This window comes from Leptinotarsa decemlineata, unplaced genomic scaffold, assembly GCF_025532065.1.
Source record: "Leptinotarsa decemlineata unplaced genomic scaffold, Ldec_3_MD MMD2_tig00026336_RagTag_RagTag, whole genome shotgun sequence".
Lineage (NCBI taxonomy): Eukaryota > Metazoa > Arthropoda > Insecta > Coleoptera > Chrysomelidae > Leptinotarsa > Leptinotarsa decemlineata.
This window is the reverse complement of record NW_027412692.1, coordinates 11,386,635-11,404,337: the sequence shown is the minus strand read 5'-3', so window position 1 is coordinate 11,404,337 and position 17,703 is coordinate 11,386,635. Positions and strand designations below refer to the sequence as shown.

At 37.4% G+C, this 17,703-nt stretch overlaps 1 protein-coding gene across 1 annotated transcript in view; it reads right to left on the bottom strand.

Moving 5' to 3' along the window:
- The window catches only part of CARPA (Carbonic anhydrase-related protein A), a 416,626-nt gene that overhangs the window by 139,227 nt on the left and 259,696 nt on the right, over window positions 1-17,703 (bottom strand). Inside the window, exon 5 of the mRNA XM_074183227.1 lies at window positions 10,298-10,393. Coding sequence (XP_074039328.1) covers window positions 10,298-10,393 — 96 coding nt within the window. The remainder of the gene's footprint in view (window positions 1-10,297; window positions 10,394-17,703) is intronic.

The window sequence follows — 17,703 nt, the reverse complement described above, 5'->3', positions numbered from 1 at the left end:
TCTTGAAACTGGAAAACCCTCTGCTCTACACAGGGCACTTGTTTCGCAGATCCTCGGCTGCGTTAAAACAACTTGGAGGTTGGATTTCCTCAACAAAAAGTTAGGATACTGGTGCTATAAATGGTGAATCTTTCATCAATGGAATAGAAATTTCAAATATTAGCAATTGTCAAATTACTTCTCGAATTCATAAGTAGTTAGTGTTATTATAATTATTGTCATTATAATCAGAATAAAATTTCTAAAGAAATATCTGAACGAATAATTTCTTAACAGACGGAGGCTGTTAACATTAACTTTTCAATTGTCATCTGAATACCGTTAAATCAAAATAGCAGTATGAGATTGAGCCGTCTGTGTAAATCCGTATTGCATTTGTATCATCTGACCCTATGTTCTGCTTTATTTGTATTTTGTAGGGTTTATTAAACACAAACCTGGGTTCAATTGCATCGCTTGTTGCCTGCAGCAGAGGTTGCGCAGTAAGTGCTTCCCGCCACAGGCCCAGCCTCAGTTGACCCATTCCTACTTCGAGGTTTACACCAGTCGTGCGCAATCGTACCATGGCCATCAACGCAACCTCCTTAACGTACAGATCTAGAGGGGTCAGATCCGTGAATAATTCCATTGCCGCGGTTGGTGTTGTTCTCATGGCTCCTGTGATGTTTAAACAAGCCATTCGCTGTATTTGGTATAGTTTTTGGATGGCCGTTGCTTGTAGAACTTTCGGTCTCCATGCAATGGCTCCATACGTTAACATAGGTCTTATTATTGTAGTGTAGATCCAGGTGACCACACGGGGTGAAAGACCCCATGCGCGTCCCACTGTACTCCGACATTGCTCATAGGCCACGTATGCTCTTTTTGCTCTACTCTGTAGGCGCCAGCTGGCGCCGAAGAAATATTTGGTAATGACCAGGAAAAATCTACGCCTAATAGTAGGATTTCTGACTGGTCACTGTCAACTAAGGAAACACCTCCATAATATGGGGCTGATGGACACACACACCTCTATGCAGGATGTGTGATCAGGAAGATGAGACTGTAAGGCATGTCCTGTGAGAGTGCCCGGAGTCAATAAGAGAGTGTGTGTTCGGCGAGTCTTGTCCTACACCTGCCGATATAAAGGAGATGTCTCCCAGTGACCTGTCCACCTTACTGGAGAGGACAAGATGAACGATGACCTAGGAGGACAACTCCTCGGGAGGATGTACAATGGGTCACATGTGGCCTAAGTACTGTGGGCTTACACTCACCTTTCCTAATCTACAGATGCAGAACAGTATAGAATTACGAAAATAACTTCTCATAACTTGATTGAATATGCAGTTATTTTCATGAAAGTTTCGTTTCTGGAATGGAGAAGATATTGAAATGAGTTGGCCTCTTTGATCACCAGACCTGACTCCGTTAGATTTTTTTTGTGGAGATATTTGATAGAAAATGTTTATAGAAATAGACCATGAAATTTGAACGAATTTTGAAAGAGGGGATAAGGCAAAAGTGTGGTGAAATAACACCAGGCCAATTGAGAGAGACTTGCCAGAATTTGAGACGACGTTATGAAAAATGTAGAGCCTGAAGGAGGATATATTGGTAACTCCAATATCTGGAAAAACTGTTCTATTTATAATTGACTTATTTCTGCTGTTGGTAATTTTGTAACTTTGTAGCTGAGTATGCGATGTATTATTTCATTGAATGGTTACTTCTGTAAAGTTCATAGACTTTCATACAAGGTCAGTCATAAACTCAGGGACTTGGAAATTTGTCATCATGTAACTAAAACCCTGTATGAGATATTGGGCTGAAACTGGAAATCTAGATGTTCGAAATATGCCCAAATCGAATGGGGTATCCACTTCTCTAGTGAAAAAATGCCTAATGGTCATTCTCGAAATTTCAACCCATTTTGCAAGTCTTAGTAAGCCTTGAAAATGAGGGTAATTCAAACTGTCAGAATGTTTGGATAGAGCTCGTCGAGTACCATAATTTGAAATAGTCATTTTTCAAAATCGGTTCATGGGTTCCAAAATAAGAGGGTGTTGCACTGTGTAGATATTTGAAAATAATATGAATTTTATTTGTGAAATTATAAAACGATAAAAATAAAAACAACAATAAACATTAATTGGGGCTACGGGAAAACTATATTGATTCCAGTGGCGCATTTGCTTTTTCAGCTGCAGGAAAACCCGGAAAAACCTGTAGCACCACATCAACTGAATATCTTGATCTGCCAATGTCCTCTCTCTTATAAAACAAAATGTAGGGTGTCTCCAGAGGCTCCGATAGATTCAATACATCGCCAGAACACTTCGTAACACGATTATCGTCAAACTTAAACCGGTCCCTTTCGTCTTTGACCAAGGCGTAATAATGACCAAATTCAACGCCAGAACCACAGTGAACAATGACTGCATGAATATTATAATAGTGGTCTACTAGATTGAAATGTTCATCTATTTCGAACCTCCGAAAGAGTTGCTTGCTTCCGTCAGAGGTTGAGTCTTGTTTGAAGATCATAAGTGTTATTATTAGATTGACTGGTGCTTCAGCTATACTTGTTTCCTTATAACAGTCAGTTAGTTTGGAGCATGTTTGGCAATACAGTCCATCATCACCTGTTAAAAATTCCATTTCAGATTAGTTGCAGTCCTCGTAGTTATGGTTCCCCTTCAGAGGAAGAGCTTCATGAAGCAAGAGCCGAATCGATCCCTCCACGAAACCCTTCTTTACTTGGAAGGATCGATCGCAGCTTGAGGAATGGTTCTTATGGAGATTCTGTGAAACATGTTCTTCCTTACGAATCAGTAGAGAGTTGTCCCGAAAATCTGGAGAAGAAAATTGGATTGGATAATTTAGGAAACACTTGCTATATGAATAGCATTTCACAAGTGTTGTTCATGACGAAGAACTACTCATTCATCAAACTCAAACACCTGTTCATGCAGCTGCAGTTTCGTAAGAAGGTATCATCTTTTCCTCCAATCGATTTCCTGGAGTCTTTGAAGTCTACTAGATACTCGTTAGGACAACAAGAGGATTGTTCCGAATTCTTGGGGTTCTTGTTGAATACTCTTCGTGAGCAAAACAATAGAAAAATCAATACTCCTGACCGCTCTGGATTGAATGATTCCGTACAGTCCATCTCGTCTTGTGTTTGTAAATCTTTTGCAGGAAAAATCCTCACTTTTTTACTTTGTAGTAAATGTTCAAGAGGTAGCGAAAACTCTTGTGAATTTCTGGAACTTCAACTAGCGTTTCCTAATATGACTAATAACCAGTTTGTGCAAAGCTGTAGATATTTTCTAAGGTTCACGATATTTTTTCAAAAACCAAGATAATTCGGTATTATTGACCACTAGTCAACTATGCGAAGTGTTATCAATTTGATACAACACTTCTCAATCCTCTGTTGAAGTAAGAAACCTTGTTATGAAAGAAACTTTCAGTCATTACAATCAGCGTAAAAAACCTTTTTTCTTTGACTGCATGCCTCAGTGTGATTCTTGCACGGTTCACACATTACCTAATTGGAACGGCGTTTTCGTCGAAGAGGATATTCATTTCCATCCACAATCGAAATGGGTGCAAGGCATTTATTTCATTTTCGGTTGTGGTTTTAATAAACTCCGGATCACAGGCACTAAATGTAACCAGTATTCAGTTCAAACGTAGCGGATATATTACATTTCCATATTTCGTGTAAATAAGCTTGAATTGCAAATATTGACACTGATATTTACTGCATTCACAAAATTCAAACGGTTTTTGGGATGTTGTAGGTTTCTCGGTTCGTCATGCGTTTTGAATTATTCATCAGGATGAGCTTTCATTTTTTAAAGTGATCTCTCTGTAAATTTCGTTGATCATAACTCTGATTATACAAACTTTTGCTGATATTATCAATTGTTCAAAATGTCTTTTAGTGCAAAATTCTGATGACGATTGAAGAAATCCAGATGCAGTTTCGTAAGAATGTGTCATCTTTCCCTCCAACCGATTTCCTGGATTCTTTGAAATCTACTAAATCTACTCGTTAGGACAACAAGAGAATTGTTCCGAATTCTTGAAGTTCTTGTTGAATACTCTTCGCGGGCAAAACAATAGCAGAATCAATACTCCTGACCACTCTGGATTGAATGATTCCGTACGGTATATCTCGTCTTGTATTTGTAAATCTTTTGCAGAACACTATTATAATCTTCATGCAGTTATTGTTCACTGTGGTTCTAGCGTTGAATCTGGTTACGCCTTGGTCAAAGACGAAACGGATTGGTTTAAGTTTGACGATAGTCGTCTGTTCTGGCAATGCAGTGAATTCAGTGAAGCCCTACATTTTGTTTTATGAGAGTGGGGATATTAGCAGATCAAGATCTTCAGATGATGTGGTGTTGCAGGTTTTTCCGGGTATTCCTGCAGTTGAAAAAGCAAATGCGCCACTGGAATCAAAGAAGTCGTCCCGGAGCGCCAATTAATTTTTGTTGTTGTTTTATAATTTCATGATTTTCATTTCAGGATTGATAGTTCATTATAATATTACTTGTAATGTTCTTTTTTCACGGTGTGAAAGAAAATGTTTGGATAATCATTTTCTTACAAAATATTAAGCAGTATATACTGCACTATTCAAAATACTCTAAATTGCCAGTGATTTCAAACTCACACGAATTAAATTTGAAAAACGTTCGAGATTTGCCTTCAACCACTGGAAATTAGTGTCGGATAGTGCTAAGTTATTGATATGACTCCATTTTAAATAAATTTGTGTTTTTGTGTTGTCTCCCACACAGAATCTGTATTTTTGAGTTCTCCAAAATATTTTCACCGCATAGTTTGAGAAGTTTCGTCTGAAAAATAGCTCTTGGTGATGATAAAGTTTCTCTAATAATTAGGATAGAGTGATCTGAATGGAGGCCGTGGAGTTCGAAGAGGAAATCTAGATATTCTTTAGTTTTCTCTCCTCTTTTCTGATGATATTTTTCTCACCATCACTGTAAATCTTTTATAGGTGGCAATAACGCAATGTTAGGTTTGCGTTATGTCGATGAATGTGAGGTGAAACTGTATCTGTTGGATATATCGACAGCCAGTGCATTAGAGTCTCAGGTGTCCCTTGGCAGGTTCTGCACCTGATGTCAGGGACCTTAGGCCCATCAGGCGACTACACTAGATGAAGGTGTTGGAGCCATCATCCTGTCAGACCATAATGAACCCCTAAGTTTGTTTTCCTCACCTGAGGAAAGCCGAATTATAAAATATTGTTGATGAAGATCCAATGCGTTGGCTCATTCTTGTGTTGTCTCAGGAGTGAAGTGATCTCTGCTCATTTTTTGCCGGCCTTTCACTGAACAGGTACCAACTCGGTGGTAGAGTTGTAATCACCTCGTTCAGTGTTGAAAATAAACAAAACCCTTCGGGCAGCTGCTTAAAATAAAAATGCTCCAATTTCTGCTCTCTCATGGTCGCGTACCATGCAGTGAAGGGGATCCGAAATGATTCCTGATGACATAACAGGTTTCATCTAGTAACATTCTGATATTCAGAATGTGGACTCAAAAGTCCACGTTTTCCTGTTGTATACAACCGTGAAACTGACGATTTCGAATGCAATGGGAAAGCATCTTCTCCTCTCCTCTTCACTACTCCAAACGAGTAGAGTGAAATTGGAACGGCAGGCATATTCATAGCAGCAACTTTTTTCTATAACCGGATATGTCGAAGTGTGTGCTGATACTTGCCGCGGAGAGAGTTCTTCACTGCTGTTACCTCTTATGAGTAGCGTTGTTCCATCCCTATCCCAGAGAAAGTACTCTCCAGCATCCAGATGGTGCAGAAAGCTTCGTCCAAGAGCTGCACATCCTCTCCGTGATTTTTTCATCGTCCTCTCCTGAAATGTACCATTGGACATTTGTCTTTACCATTTTTCATACCCATAGCATGTATATACCCTTCCACCATCCTCAAGGACTTATGGAGATTATTTTCTCTAGGAGCATGCATTTTAAGGTCATCCATATGAAACAAATGAATGACTTCAGGCCTCCGGTGTGCCATAATTATATCTTTGATCATTTCTGAGCGCAACGGATGATGAAAATAGTGAGATGCAAAAAAGAAGAGTGATCATTTTTGACCAAAAGTGACTCTTTTTGAACACTGGTGATGCACCAGAGTGTTGTAATGTTAGACATTTGGGCAAATACAACATGAGCTCAATCGATGTTGTATTAAATGTCTTCTGGTAATCAATCCGGGCCATAGAGAAGTTACGATTATACTGTATTGAGTGCTGCGCTACACATCTATCGATGAGGAGGTTCTCCTTATATGCAGCGACTTCTCTCTTCCACCCTCTCTGCTCATATATTTGTTCGAATACTCGGTCAATTGTGGTGAGTATTATTGTGTATGATATGCTCGTTGAGAATCAATCAATTCAAGCATGTTATCCGTCTGTAGTCCTCAGGAATCGTCGAATTTATTTCGAGGAGATAAGCTAGGAACTCTGGCCAGATTTCGGTAGTTTTTTACATTAAAAAGTGTTCAGCTCATCTGGGCCTGGAGCAGCAAACTTCATGGAATCCATGAAGACTCTTGAAGCTAGGCTGTTGAAGCTTTCTGCTGGAAATTCTGCGCTAGAGCTGGTGTGCCTGAGTTGAGTGGCTGTGTGTTATAATAAATATCCTTCCAGAAGAATTTCAACTGATCCACTGTCGGCGGATCATTCAGAATGCGCGGAGGCTCTTTGAATGAACGAGAAGGTTTCTTGCGGAACTTGAGGTCTTCCGCATCGCTGGTCCGACTTTTTATATTATTATACTTATCATATTCTGATGATTGTATGATCATTGTATTCTATCGACTAGAAGTTTTTAATCCTATTGGGTATATCAGTTCTCAGTTTTTTCACATGAACTGTTTGAGTTATCATCATACATACAAACAAACATACATATAGATACAGGTGAAGCTAATATAAAGTGTGTAAAATCAGGGGAAATAAATGAAATAAGAAAGGAAAAAAATGAAAGAAAAATTATTCATTTAGTAAACAAGGAATAACAAAATCATTGTTTATCAAATGTAATAAATAAAACAACACAACAAAAAAATATTTTTTGAATGTTTCCTACACTAAATTAGTCAATTTCTACTAATTTTGGGGTGATAAAAACGAAAATAACAATGAAAAATTTTTATTAGCTCTGGTTTTTGAGATACACAGTACTTAATCTAAAAGAGTAGTTATACTATACGTGAAAAGTGAAAGTACATAAAACAATATTGTTATGTTTCTTTTAGAATATTTTAAGTACAAAATTAATAAAAAAAAACATTATTCTCAGTGTTTTGACAAATAAAAGAAGTTTGTACCACCAAATTTCAATTAAGTCCATCCGATTCATTGTAAGATCGCTGTCGTTTAGCTTGTCTTTTATAAAACACTTCTGGAGCATCCCTACACACAGACCAGCAGTAGTCTGCAAGCATTGCTTCATTCCAACGGCCCTGATATCTCTGTTCCATTGAGGCGATGTCTTGATGGAATCTTTCTCCATGTTCGTCACTCACAGCTCCACAGTTTTGTGGGAAGAAATTAAGATGAGAGTGAAGAAAATGAATTTTTAAGGACATGTTGCATCCAAGTTGGTGGTAAGCTTGAAGAAGCTCTTTAACCAATGCTGTGAAGTTATCATCTCTTTTGTTACCTAAAAACCCATGTACAACCCCCTTAAAGGCTTCCCAGGCTCTTTTTTCATTTCCTGTTAAAATCATGTCAAAAGCAGGATCATTTACGATTTCACGGATTTGAGGCCCAATAAAGATGCCTTCCTTGACTTTAGCATCACTCAACCTGGGAAACTTTGCTCTCAAGTACTTAAAAGCTTGTCCTTCCTGGTCCATGGCCTTCACAAAGTTTTTCATTAGTCCCAACTTAATATGTAATGGGGGAAGGAGAACATCCTTAGGATCTACAAGAGGCTCGTAAACTACATTTTTCTCATTAGGGTTTAGGTCTCGTGTAGGCCAGTTCATTTTTTTATAGTGAGATTTTCTATCCCGACTGTCCCACAGACACAAAAAACAACAGTACTTGGTGAACCCTAATTGCATTCCTAGGAGTATAGCAATGACTTTCAGATCACCACAGATGTGCCACTTGTGTTGTTCATATTTGATTGATTGGAGAAGTGTTTCCATATTTATATACGTTTCCTTCATGTGAACTGCATGACCTATAGGAATAGAGGGTAGCTGATTTCCATTATGCAGAAGTACAGCTTTTAAGCTTAGTTTTGAAGAGTCTATAAACAGTCTCCATTCAGATGGAGTGTGATCCAAATTCAAGCAGTCCATCAAACCATTAACATCAGAACAAATTACGAGGTTTTCTTTTTTCTCAAAAAAAGGAAGCAAATCTTTTTGACGCTGTCTGTACTGAGATATTTTCACATCATGTTTTAGAAGATTCCACTGTTGTAGTCTTGACCCTAACAGCTCAGCCTTTTCCTTAGACAAGCGAAGATCTCTTATAAGGTCACTCAACTCTGCTTGACTAATTCTGTGCGGATCACTAGACCTATCGCTTACCTCAAAATCAGGGTCATAGGATGTAGAAGGATGGGTTGCTCCTTCTAAACAGTCTTCATCACCTTCCTCTAAAATTCCATAGTTTCGGGGTTGAGAAGGGACTGGCAAATTGTCTGAGTGTGGTACAGGCCGAAGAGCAGATGGGAGATTAGGGTATTTAACCGTTCCTCTTTTCTTCATAGATAAACCTTGCTTAATGGGAGGAGTTGAGCAGAAATAACAGTCGTCTGTATGATTGGTAGGCTCACGCCAAACCATACGTACTGCAAAAGCTATTGCCCGGTTTTTATTTTTCAGCCACTCTCGCAATATGACGGAACAAGAATTACAACATATATGAGGATAATAATGTTCACAGGCTGTCTTAACGATAGGTGTCATTTTACGTTTCTGAGCCTCAAATGTTATTTCACCACATATATAGCAAAAGCTATCGACAGAATTCACACACTTTCGAGGCATTTCAGATCAGCACTTAAATTAATTTTAAAATCAACTTCACACGATAATTTCAATAGCAACCACGTGCGTACAATTGACAAACTCACATAGGTTATGTTTACTACTTAAGAACAGCTGATGAGAGGGGTGTTATGTAAACAAACATGTGTACCAACTGTTGGTGATGAAATATTTCATTTGTTGAAAACTCAATATACATATATATAATATAATGATACTATATCTTGAAAACAAGAGCTAATATATAATTTTTATGGTCACTTTCGGTTTTAACACGTGGAAATACATTAAAATCATCTAATTTCAACCCCGAAACAAGAACTTTGTTGTGTTGTGAAATCAATAAGGAAGATTCACATTCTTTTTCAAATACCCTGCACAATATTTTCCGAAAAGGGTATTTGAATTCCCTTTAGAATCATCACAATTCATTATATCCCTGTCCCCACTTCTTCCCCCGGTGTGACGGCCGGAACATCGTGGTCGCTACATAAAATACGAGAAGGGTCAAATGAAGGCTAAACTGTCCCCACAGCGATTCATAAAAAGTAACTGTTCTGAAATAAACACTTTGGCGCACCACTCTGCTGAAATTATTAGTTAATACTCCTGTCGCTCCGCAGGAATGGAATGGCGTTGACAACCACTAAAATGTATACTATGTTTTCAAAATACCCGGCGTAATCACGAACAGACGAGGTGATATATTTAGAATTTAATGAGGAATTCAATCAGGCGCTGGGATATAGTTGTGAATTCATAACAAAGTTTCAGAATATGGATTATAGGAGTTGTGGCAAGGGTCACTGCGACATTTCACGATTCTCGATGAATGAGAGATTGAAAATAAGAGCCCAAACACAACGCATTTATGACTGAACAGCAGACAGCACGGTTTCGACACGCCATAGGACTCATCAGTGGTGCTGATTTGAATAAACAATGCAAGGATTCAATATATACCATGCTTGGTACAGAGTGGGCCAAATTGGACACTTTCATTTGGAAACTTCTCTTTAGGAACTAGATAATTGAAAACTGATGGCTCTGTTTGAGGGTCAAATTTCAAGACAAACTCAATGGTGAACACCGTAATTTCACGTTTGACGGATAAGATTGTATTTTTAGTATTTTTTTCTTTGAATTCATTCCATACATTCGTCATTCTTCAACATTCAAATCAACATCCAATTGTTTCATTTTCTCAACCCCTTTTCATAACGTTAAGTTCACTCACCTGGACCATCAACGAGATTGCAACAACTCCCTGCGATTTGTGCTGTGCCTCTGACATATTGTGATATAATTCTTTATTGAAACCATACAACTGAATCTGAAACAAAAATATGTGCAATCACTTCTTAAGTCATAGAACTATCGAGCAAGTTCTCTCACGAAATGAAAGAACACTATAAATTGAAAATTTCATCAGTTCGGACTTCCATTATCAAATATTATATAAGATGATTTGAAATACCTGAAAGAACCAGGAATTTCAAATCATTCAATATAAATATTAGAGAATGGAAGTCCGAACTGATGAAATTCCTCATGAAACATTGTCAATCACCTTCAAACAAACTATAAATAAAAATTGACAGTTTCAGACATAAAGTTTGCCACATGGAATTATGAGGAGAATTTGACTTCGCAGTTAGCTTGTGCTTGAAAAATGATTACTGACGTATTAACGTCCATACATTGAAAATTCAAATCAGTTCAACAATGAAATGAAAAAACTAGATGAACTTTGCAACAACATAGACGAATTTCTGGAGGGTGCGTTTATTTTTTTTTTTATTAACAGTCCAATACAGGTATTTTCTGGGCCAGATATGAAATTGAAGTCTCGTTTCCATCAAAATTATGAAATTTGAAACATGTTTAGTTCGAATCGATAGAGCAACAGATTCGAAAAATTCAAAAAATTGGAAAAAAGTCAAAGTAACAGTGGAAACCAAGCAAGTTTTTTTTGTCTTTTTTCGAAATTTACAAAAAAAAATATTTTTTGAGGATTTTCGAAAAAAGGGTCTAATTTGACAGGTTTAGAGTAGCACGTGATGGAAGTGAAGAGGCTGTGTTCCACGCATTTTCCAAGCACAAACTAACTGCTGAGTCAAATATTCATTATCGATGTTCAAAAATCTTAGTTGAAATTAGACAAAAGTTTTTTCTGTATCCTATATTCATGATAATTGAATATGACTGTGAAATTTTCCATATTCTATTTTGTTGTTGTTTGTGGAATTGTATTTTTCTTTGACCTGATCTTCGCAACTGTGCGAATTGTGAGCTCTAATAAAGTTCATCTATGTATCTATCCAACTTAACAAATTGATGGCGGGTTGGCTGTCCTTGTTTATCTTTCACTGCCTGAACCACTGTGCATGCTGTTTTCGGCGAGTGCATTGGCATGGATTGTGGGGGTTGAGCAAACCGGCCAACGGATGCCTGCTTCCACGTAGCCCTGCTGGATACGGGAATGACAAATTCACTTGTGGTTCTGTTACTCCCTAACTGAATGGCATCAAAACGATGGCTTAATCTTAAGGTGTGTGTATCCGTGCCGAGAGGATGGATGACACTGAGCCTATCAGCTGTTTCTACGGAACCTTCGAGTTACCAGGCGCCCTCTCGTCGTAGCATCGCCTTGTCACGGTAATGCGGAGCTCTGCCGTGACTGACCTTCTTTTCCTAACTACTCGTGGGACTTTTATAGACAGGGTATACTTAAAAATTATTTCTGACGCTGAGTCTATAGAGGTGTAGCTGACGTGCAAAAACCCTCATATGGGAAAGTTGTCGTGGGTATCAAGGTGCAACTTGACTATCCGACTACCTCATTAACAGAGCATATACTTTGTGCCTGCCCCGCTGGGAACCGAATCAGGTCTTTAGAGTTCGGTAGAGCCATACTCTCACCATCCGACGTGAAAGATCACACACCATACAAACCAATCGGCTTCGTTAAGAAGCTGGGTTTATTTGGTCGAGTGTGAATAGGTGTGAGCCACAATAAACCCTTGCGGGTTGCGGTGGAGGGTCGATTAGACCCACTCACTTTGGACGTAACCTAACCAAACCTAACAACTTGATGAAAATTCCAATAATCTTATTCAATTATGAATTGTTTTCAAACTATGTTTTCGTAGAAACCACAACTGAAATATTTATCCAACGGTAATCATATGAAACAAAGTTCAAAAATTGTTGGATATCCCTTTATAGCTATCCAACAATTAACAGATCATTTCCAAAATGAACTATTTAGTTTCATCACTTGTTTCATCACTTGATTCCCAGACTACAAACACTCAAACCGAAACGGCTCCATTAAGATAACAACATTTGATCACTGCTTTATACCATTTCCATGAATCCAACGCCATTTATACCGACCATGACCCAACAAAGTTTCAGCTTTGTTATGATGTCTGGCACTGCTAATATTCACGCACAAACAGAAAGCTCCTAATCCAATAGCATGTTTGAACACCTCTAATTCCCTGCAGATTTACATCCAAAGGATCCGGGAGAATACCGAATCTTTCACGAAAACGAAATCTTATGAGAGGATTACTTTCACGTCTCGGCTTTAGTGGATTGGGGGTAGTCCCAGAATGTAATTCGCTAGCAAAATGTCCCGCGGGAGATGTTCCATCAACAATTATTTGACAATGGCGGCAGAAAGTGTGAATGGGGACACGGAGTTGGGTTGAGATTAGATGTCCCAAGCATCAGTATGATACTACTAAAGTTATATTATCATAAATTGAGTTTAAATAATTAAAAGTCTTTTTTTAACACGCTTTTATTAGCTTCACTTGTATGTATGTATGCATGTTTGTTTGTAACTCTCCTTGCTTGATCTACTCGCCGGCAGATGGCGCTGTATATAACCTCCTTGATATATCTACATTATTACTTGATCTATTCGCGGGCAGATGGCGCTGTACGTAACTTCCTTGATATATCACAATAACACTAGTATTTATCGTCCGTAATTGTTTCACGCTTATTTAAAAAAATATTCTCAACTTTTTAGTTCGACGTCCTTCAAAAGCGTGTTTTTTAGTTTCTCAAAATATATTTATTAATGTGGATAACCAAGAAGGAAATCATGGACTGAGGGAATTTGGATTCCAACAACAAAATTAATGAATAATGTCAAAATCAAAGTTAATTAGGACAGTTCATTGATGAAAGTTTCTGTTGGAGATGGAGAAAAATTTCGAACCAATTTCAGGAATATTATTCAGGGTAAGGGTATACATCTCTGTTCGATTCGATTCTACAATTTCTAATTTCAATTTGGAAACATCAATGATGAATCCTTTTAGGATACTGTGAAATAAAATGATTAAATGTATATTCAAATTACCATATTTTCAACCTAGGTGAAATTTATATATGCCACATGATCTATTAGATATTCAATTCATTTTTAAATTGAAAATTGGTTGTTTCATTCATTTCTTCCACAGGATGAACCCAATTACAGAATAGGGAGTAACAGTGGGATATGTTCTTACATAATATAATTTGTGAATCTATATAGGGTGTAACTGAATAAGTGTAAAACATCGACAAAAGATAGGATTCTTCATACAAAGAAATTTCATTGGAGAATCTTTTGTTAAGATACAGCCCTTTGAAGGGGGTACATAAAATTTGTATGACATTTTTTTTCACAAGCACTAAAAAATTTACAATATTGAAATCAACCTGTCGTTTTGTACTATCAAAAAGACACTCCGCCAGAAATTTATTTGTTTACCCCATGGTTGTGAGGGGTGGAAAACGCAACCCATAGAATTTATTTCCAATGTAACTTTGTCTTATCATTTGTTTACCATTTAAAAATTTATTTCCGATAGCCTGTTTCATTCTAAACCAAAAATGTATCTTGGGTATTTTACCCAAAATAAACCAGTTCGCGGCAAAAAATTATATTTCGAACAACTACAGAGATACATCGTCATAAATGCAAAAATACGAAACCAATCTATCTAGTATCCCCGCTTTCCATTTTCCGCTTCACTGGTTCTGTGGGAGATGACCGTTTTGGCGGGAAATGGCCATTTTTCGCTTGATGATGGGTTTCCATATGTTGCGTATTTCTACGCTGGCTTGGCTGAATACGTTGTTGGACAACATGTATGCGGCTTCCTTGAATTTTCTCCTTAACCAATGTTCCTCTCTGTGCAAGATCTCAGCCTGGGACCACTCCATGTTGTGTTGATGAGTCCAAACATAGTCTGCTATTCCTGATTTGCTGGTTTTCCCTCGCTGTGTGTGTTTTTTGTGCTCGGCAATGCGAACATTCAATGGCCTCTTAGTTTCACCAATATAGGATTTTCCGCACTCACAGGGTATCCGATAAATGCAATTCTTGGAATCGCAGTCCGCGTTTGGTGGCCTGGTTTTCGTGAGGCTACTACGGATAGTGTTACCGGATCTGAAGCAGGTTCTGATATTGTACTTGGAACCAATTCTTCTTATCCTCTCCGATAATCCACTGATGTAGGGAAGTGCAAGCACTGGTTGTGACGGCTTCTTTTCCTTGCGAGGCTCCTGTTGTCTTCTAGCCAAAGTCTTTTCTACCATCGCTTTGGAGTAGCCACTCCGTTGAAGATCATTTTTGATGATGTCTAGTTCCTTCTCGAGATCTTCCTTCGTATTACAGAGCCCAAAAGCACGGTCTAATAGAGCCTTGATGATTTCTCTTTTAGTCGATTGATGGTGTTTGGATTCGTGGTTCAGATACTGTCCCGTATGAGTGGGTTTTCGGTATACAGATGTTTCCCACTTAGTGTCGGTCCTTTTCACCAAAACGTCTAAGAATGGCAATTCGTTGTGGATTTCCTTCTCCATTGTGAAATTGATGGAAGGTCTCACGCTGTTGATGTGTTTCAGGAAGGCGTCTAGTTCAGTATTCCCATGGTTCCATATTATGAAGGTGTCGTCAACATATCTCAACCAGACTCGAGGTTTCTTGTGGGCTTCTTCAATGGCCAGAGTTTCAAACCACTCCCTATATATGTTGGCTATGACTGGTGAAAGTGGCGATCCCATTGGCAGTCCCTCATCTTGTGTAAACAATTCGTCCTTCAGTTGGAAATAACAGTTTCGTACACAGCATCCTTGTAATTCCATGATTACTCCTATAGGTATATTCATTCTCTCTTTCAGGTTCTCGTCTTCGGATAGCTTCCTCTGTATGATTTGGAGTGCTTCTTCGACCGAAACGTTGGTGTAAAGGCTTTCCACGTCGAAACTAATTAGTTGATCTTCCTGTGTGACCTCAATTGACCCTAGTAGTTCGACAAAATGCCTTGAATTCTTCACAAAAGACGATGTTTTTCCTTGTAATGGTTGTATTAAGGGAAGTAAAAATCTAGACAAGTTTTGAGTAGCCGAATCTCTGGAGCTGATGATCGGTCTAGAGAGGAACATTGGTTTAGAAGAAAATTCAAGGAAGCCGCATACATGTTGTCTAACAACGTATTCAGCCAAGCCAGCGTAGAAATACGCAACATATGGAAACCCATCATCAAGCGAAAAATGGCCATTTCCCGCCAAAACGGTCATCTCCCACGGAACCAGTGAAGCGGAAAATGGAAAGCGGGGATAAGTGAAAGTACTCGAACGACCTGTAAATAGTTATTTCTCCGAGGAATCAGTCCAGTCATCACCCGAAGACGATTGTAGATACTGACAATCGAAACGTCGTGAACTAACGTGACCAGGAATCTCTCCACTTTTTATTTTTATTTCATTTTTCATTCCTCTATTTTTATTTTTTCAATTGTTCTATTTTCACTTGTATTTTATTTCACTATTATTTCATTTCAGGTTTATTTTGGTTGATATAATTGTTATTTTCAGCTATTCATTTTCAATTCTTCTTTTTTAGTTGTTTCAGGGGATTTCAAATCATTTTATATAGTAGACAATGGAAGTCCGAACTAGTGAAAAACATAAAATAAACTTTTTGTCTAAAAGTGATTGACAAAAAACTTTCAGCAACTTTGTGAGAATGCACATTTTCGAAAAATATGCTGTAACTCAGAAACGATGATAGATGTCAATACGCGGTTTCCCCATCGAGTTTGTCATGAAATTTGATCCTCAGTCACATCCATTATTTTTCATCTATGTAGTCTGAAAACAGGAGTTTCTACTTAAAAGTGTCCAATTTGGCTCACTCTGTACATTGCATGAAATCAATTTGTTGATTTGAATGCCAAGGAACTCAATCTGCAAAAAACCGTATGAAAGTTTTCAGTAGCCCACTTGGTAAAAGCTGCATGACATATTAACGTTTTGAATTCACTTTGGCAATAAAAGAACGCGAAAAATTGTCGAACGGTCGAATTTAATATTTATGAGCGTTGTTTGGATGTCTCTAGGCGAACGGATAGAATATGCATGCATATAGTCTGTATATGTATGCTCCAGAGGAGATCTGATAGCCCAGTCAGGAGATTCTTCGATATTCTCATTTTGTGTTGAGGAAATTGAATAGTTTATGCCACGGTACGTGAACTGCAATAACGCCAGGAATGGATTTCAGAAAAATGAATATGAAAATAGATGTTTTGCAGAAGTGTTGGAAAAACTTCCAAAAGAAAAGCAGCAATTACATTCAAATTGAACTCTATACGAAGATCATGCACAAAAATTTCTTTCAGATATACACTGAAATGAAAACTTCACTTGAAACATCTACTTTCAAGCGTTGTAACCCTCTTCATCTATTTGATTCTGATCAACTCAAAATGACAATCCCCAGTAGCTGTTTGTTTGTTTGTTTTTGTTGGCCAGTTCCCCCTTAGTTTTTTCTTCGACAATTATATATCTGGGCGCCACTAATTTTGTTTTTATCAGAAATCAGAAGAAACTACTATAACGGTCTATAAAACTATAATCCAACCTCACTTTTAATATTGTCCAAGTTAACTGTCGGTAATAGATTCTAACAGTATCGCTGCATTACAAAAATTGCAAAAAAGAGCAATGCGAATCATTCTCAAATGCAAGGAGTCCAATATTATTGATAGAATGTTAGTTGTACTGAACTGGAATCCATTGAGAACCCGATTATATCATCTTTCAATGATTTTTATTTATAAAATATTGAAAGGACAGTTACCTTCATATTTTAATCAATATATTACATTCAATAATCAAATTCACAATTGCCAGACCAGAGGAAGTTCAAACTTTCATGTAAATAGAACCAATTACAAAAAAAAACATATATATATATATATATATATATTTATTTATTTATTTATATATATATATATATATATATATATATATATATATATATATATATATATATATATATATATATATATATATATATATACTTATATATTTTTAGCTAAACAGGTCATTTTAAGAAATAATCCTGAAACACGTTTTCATATACGTTTTCCTTACAAGATGAGTAAATTCTGAAGTATATTTATACTTAGTAGCAGTATAATGGTAGTGCGCAGCCATTGTTGAATTTGGCATTTTATAGTGAAGTTGATGGAATTACAAGTGGAAACAAATAAGGAAATAGATAGTTTCTATAATTGTGTTATTTCTTTTCACCAAGGATATTATTACTTCGTTACAGTCTAGAGA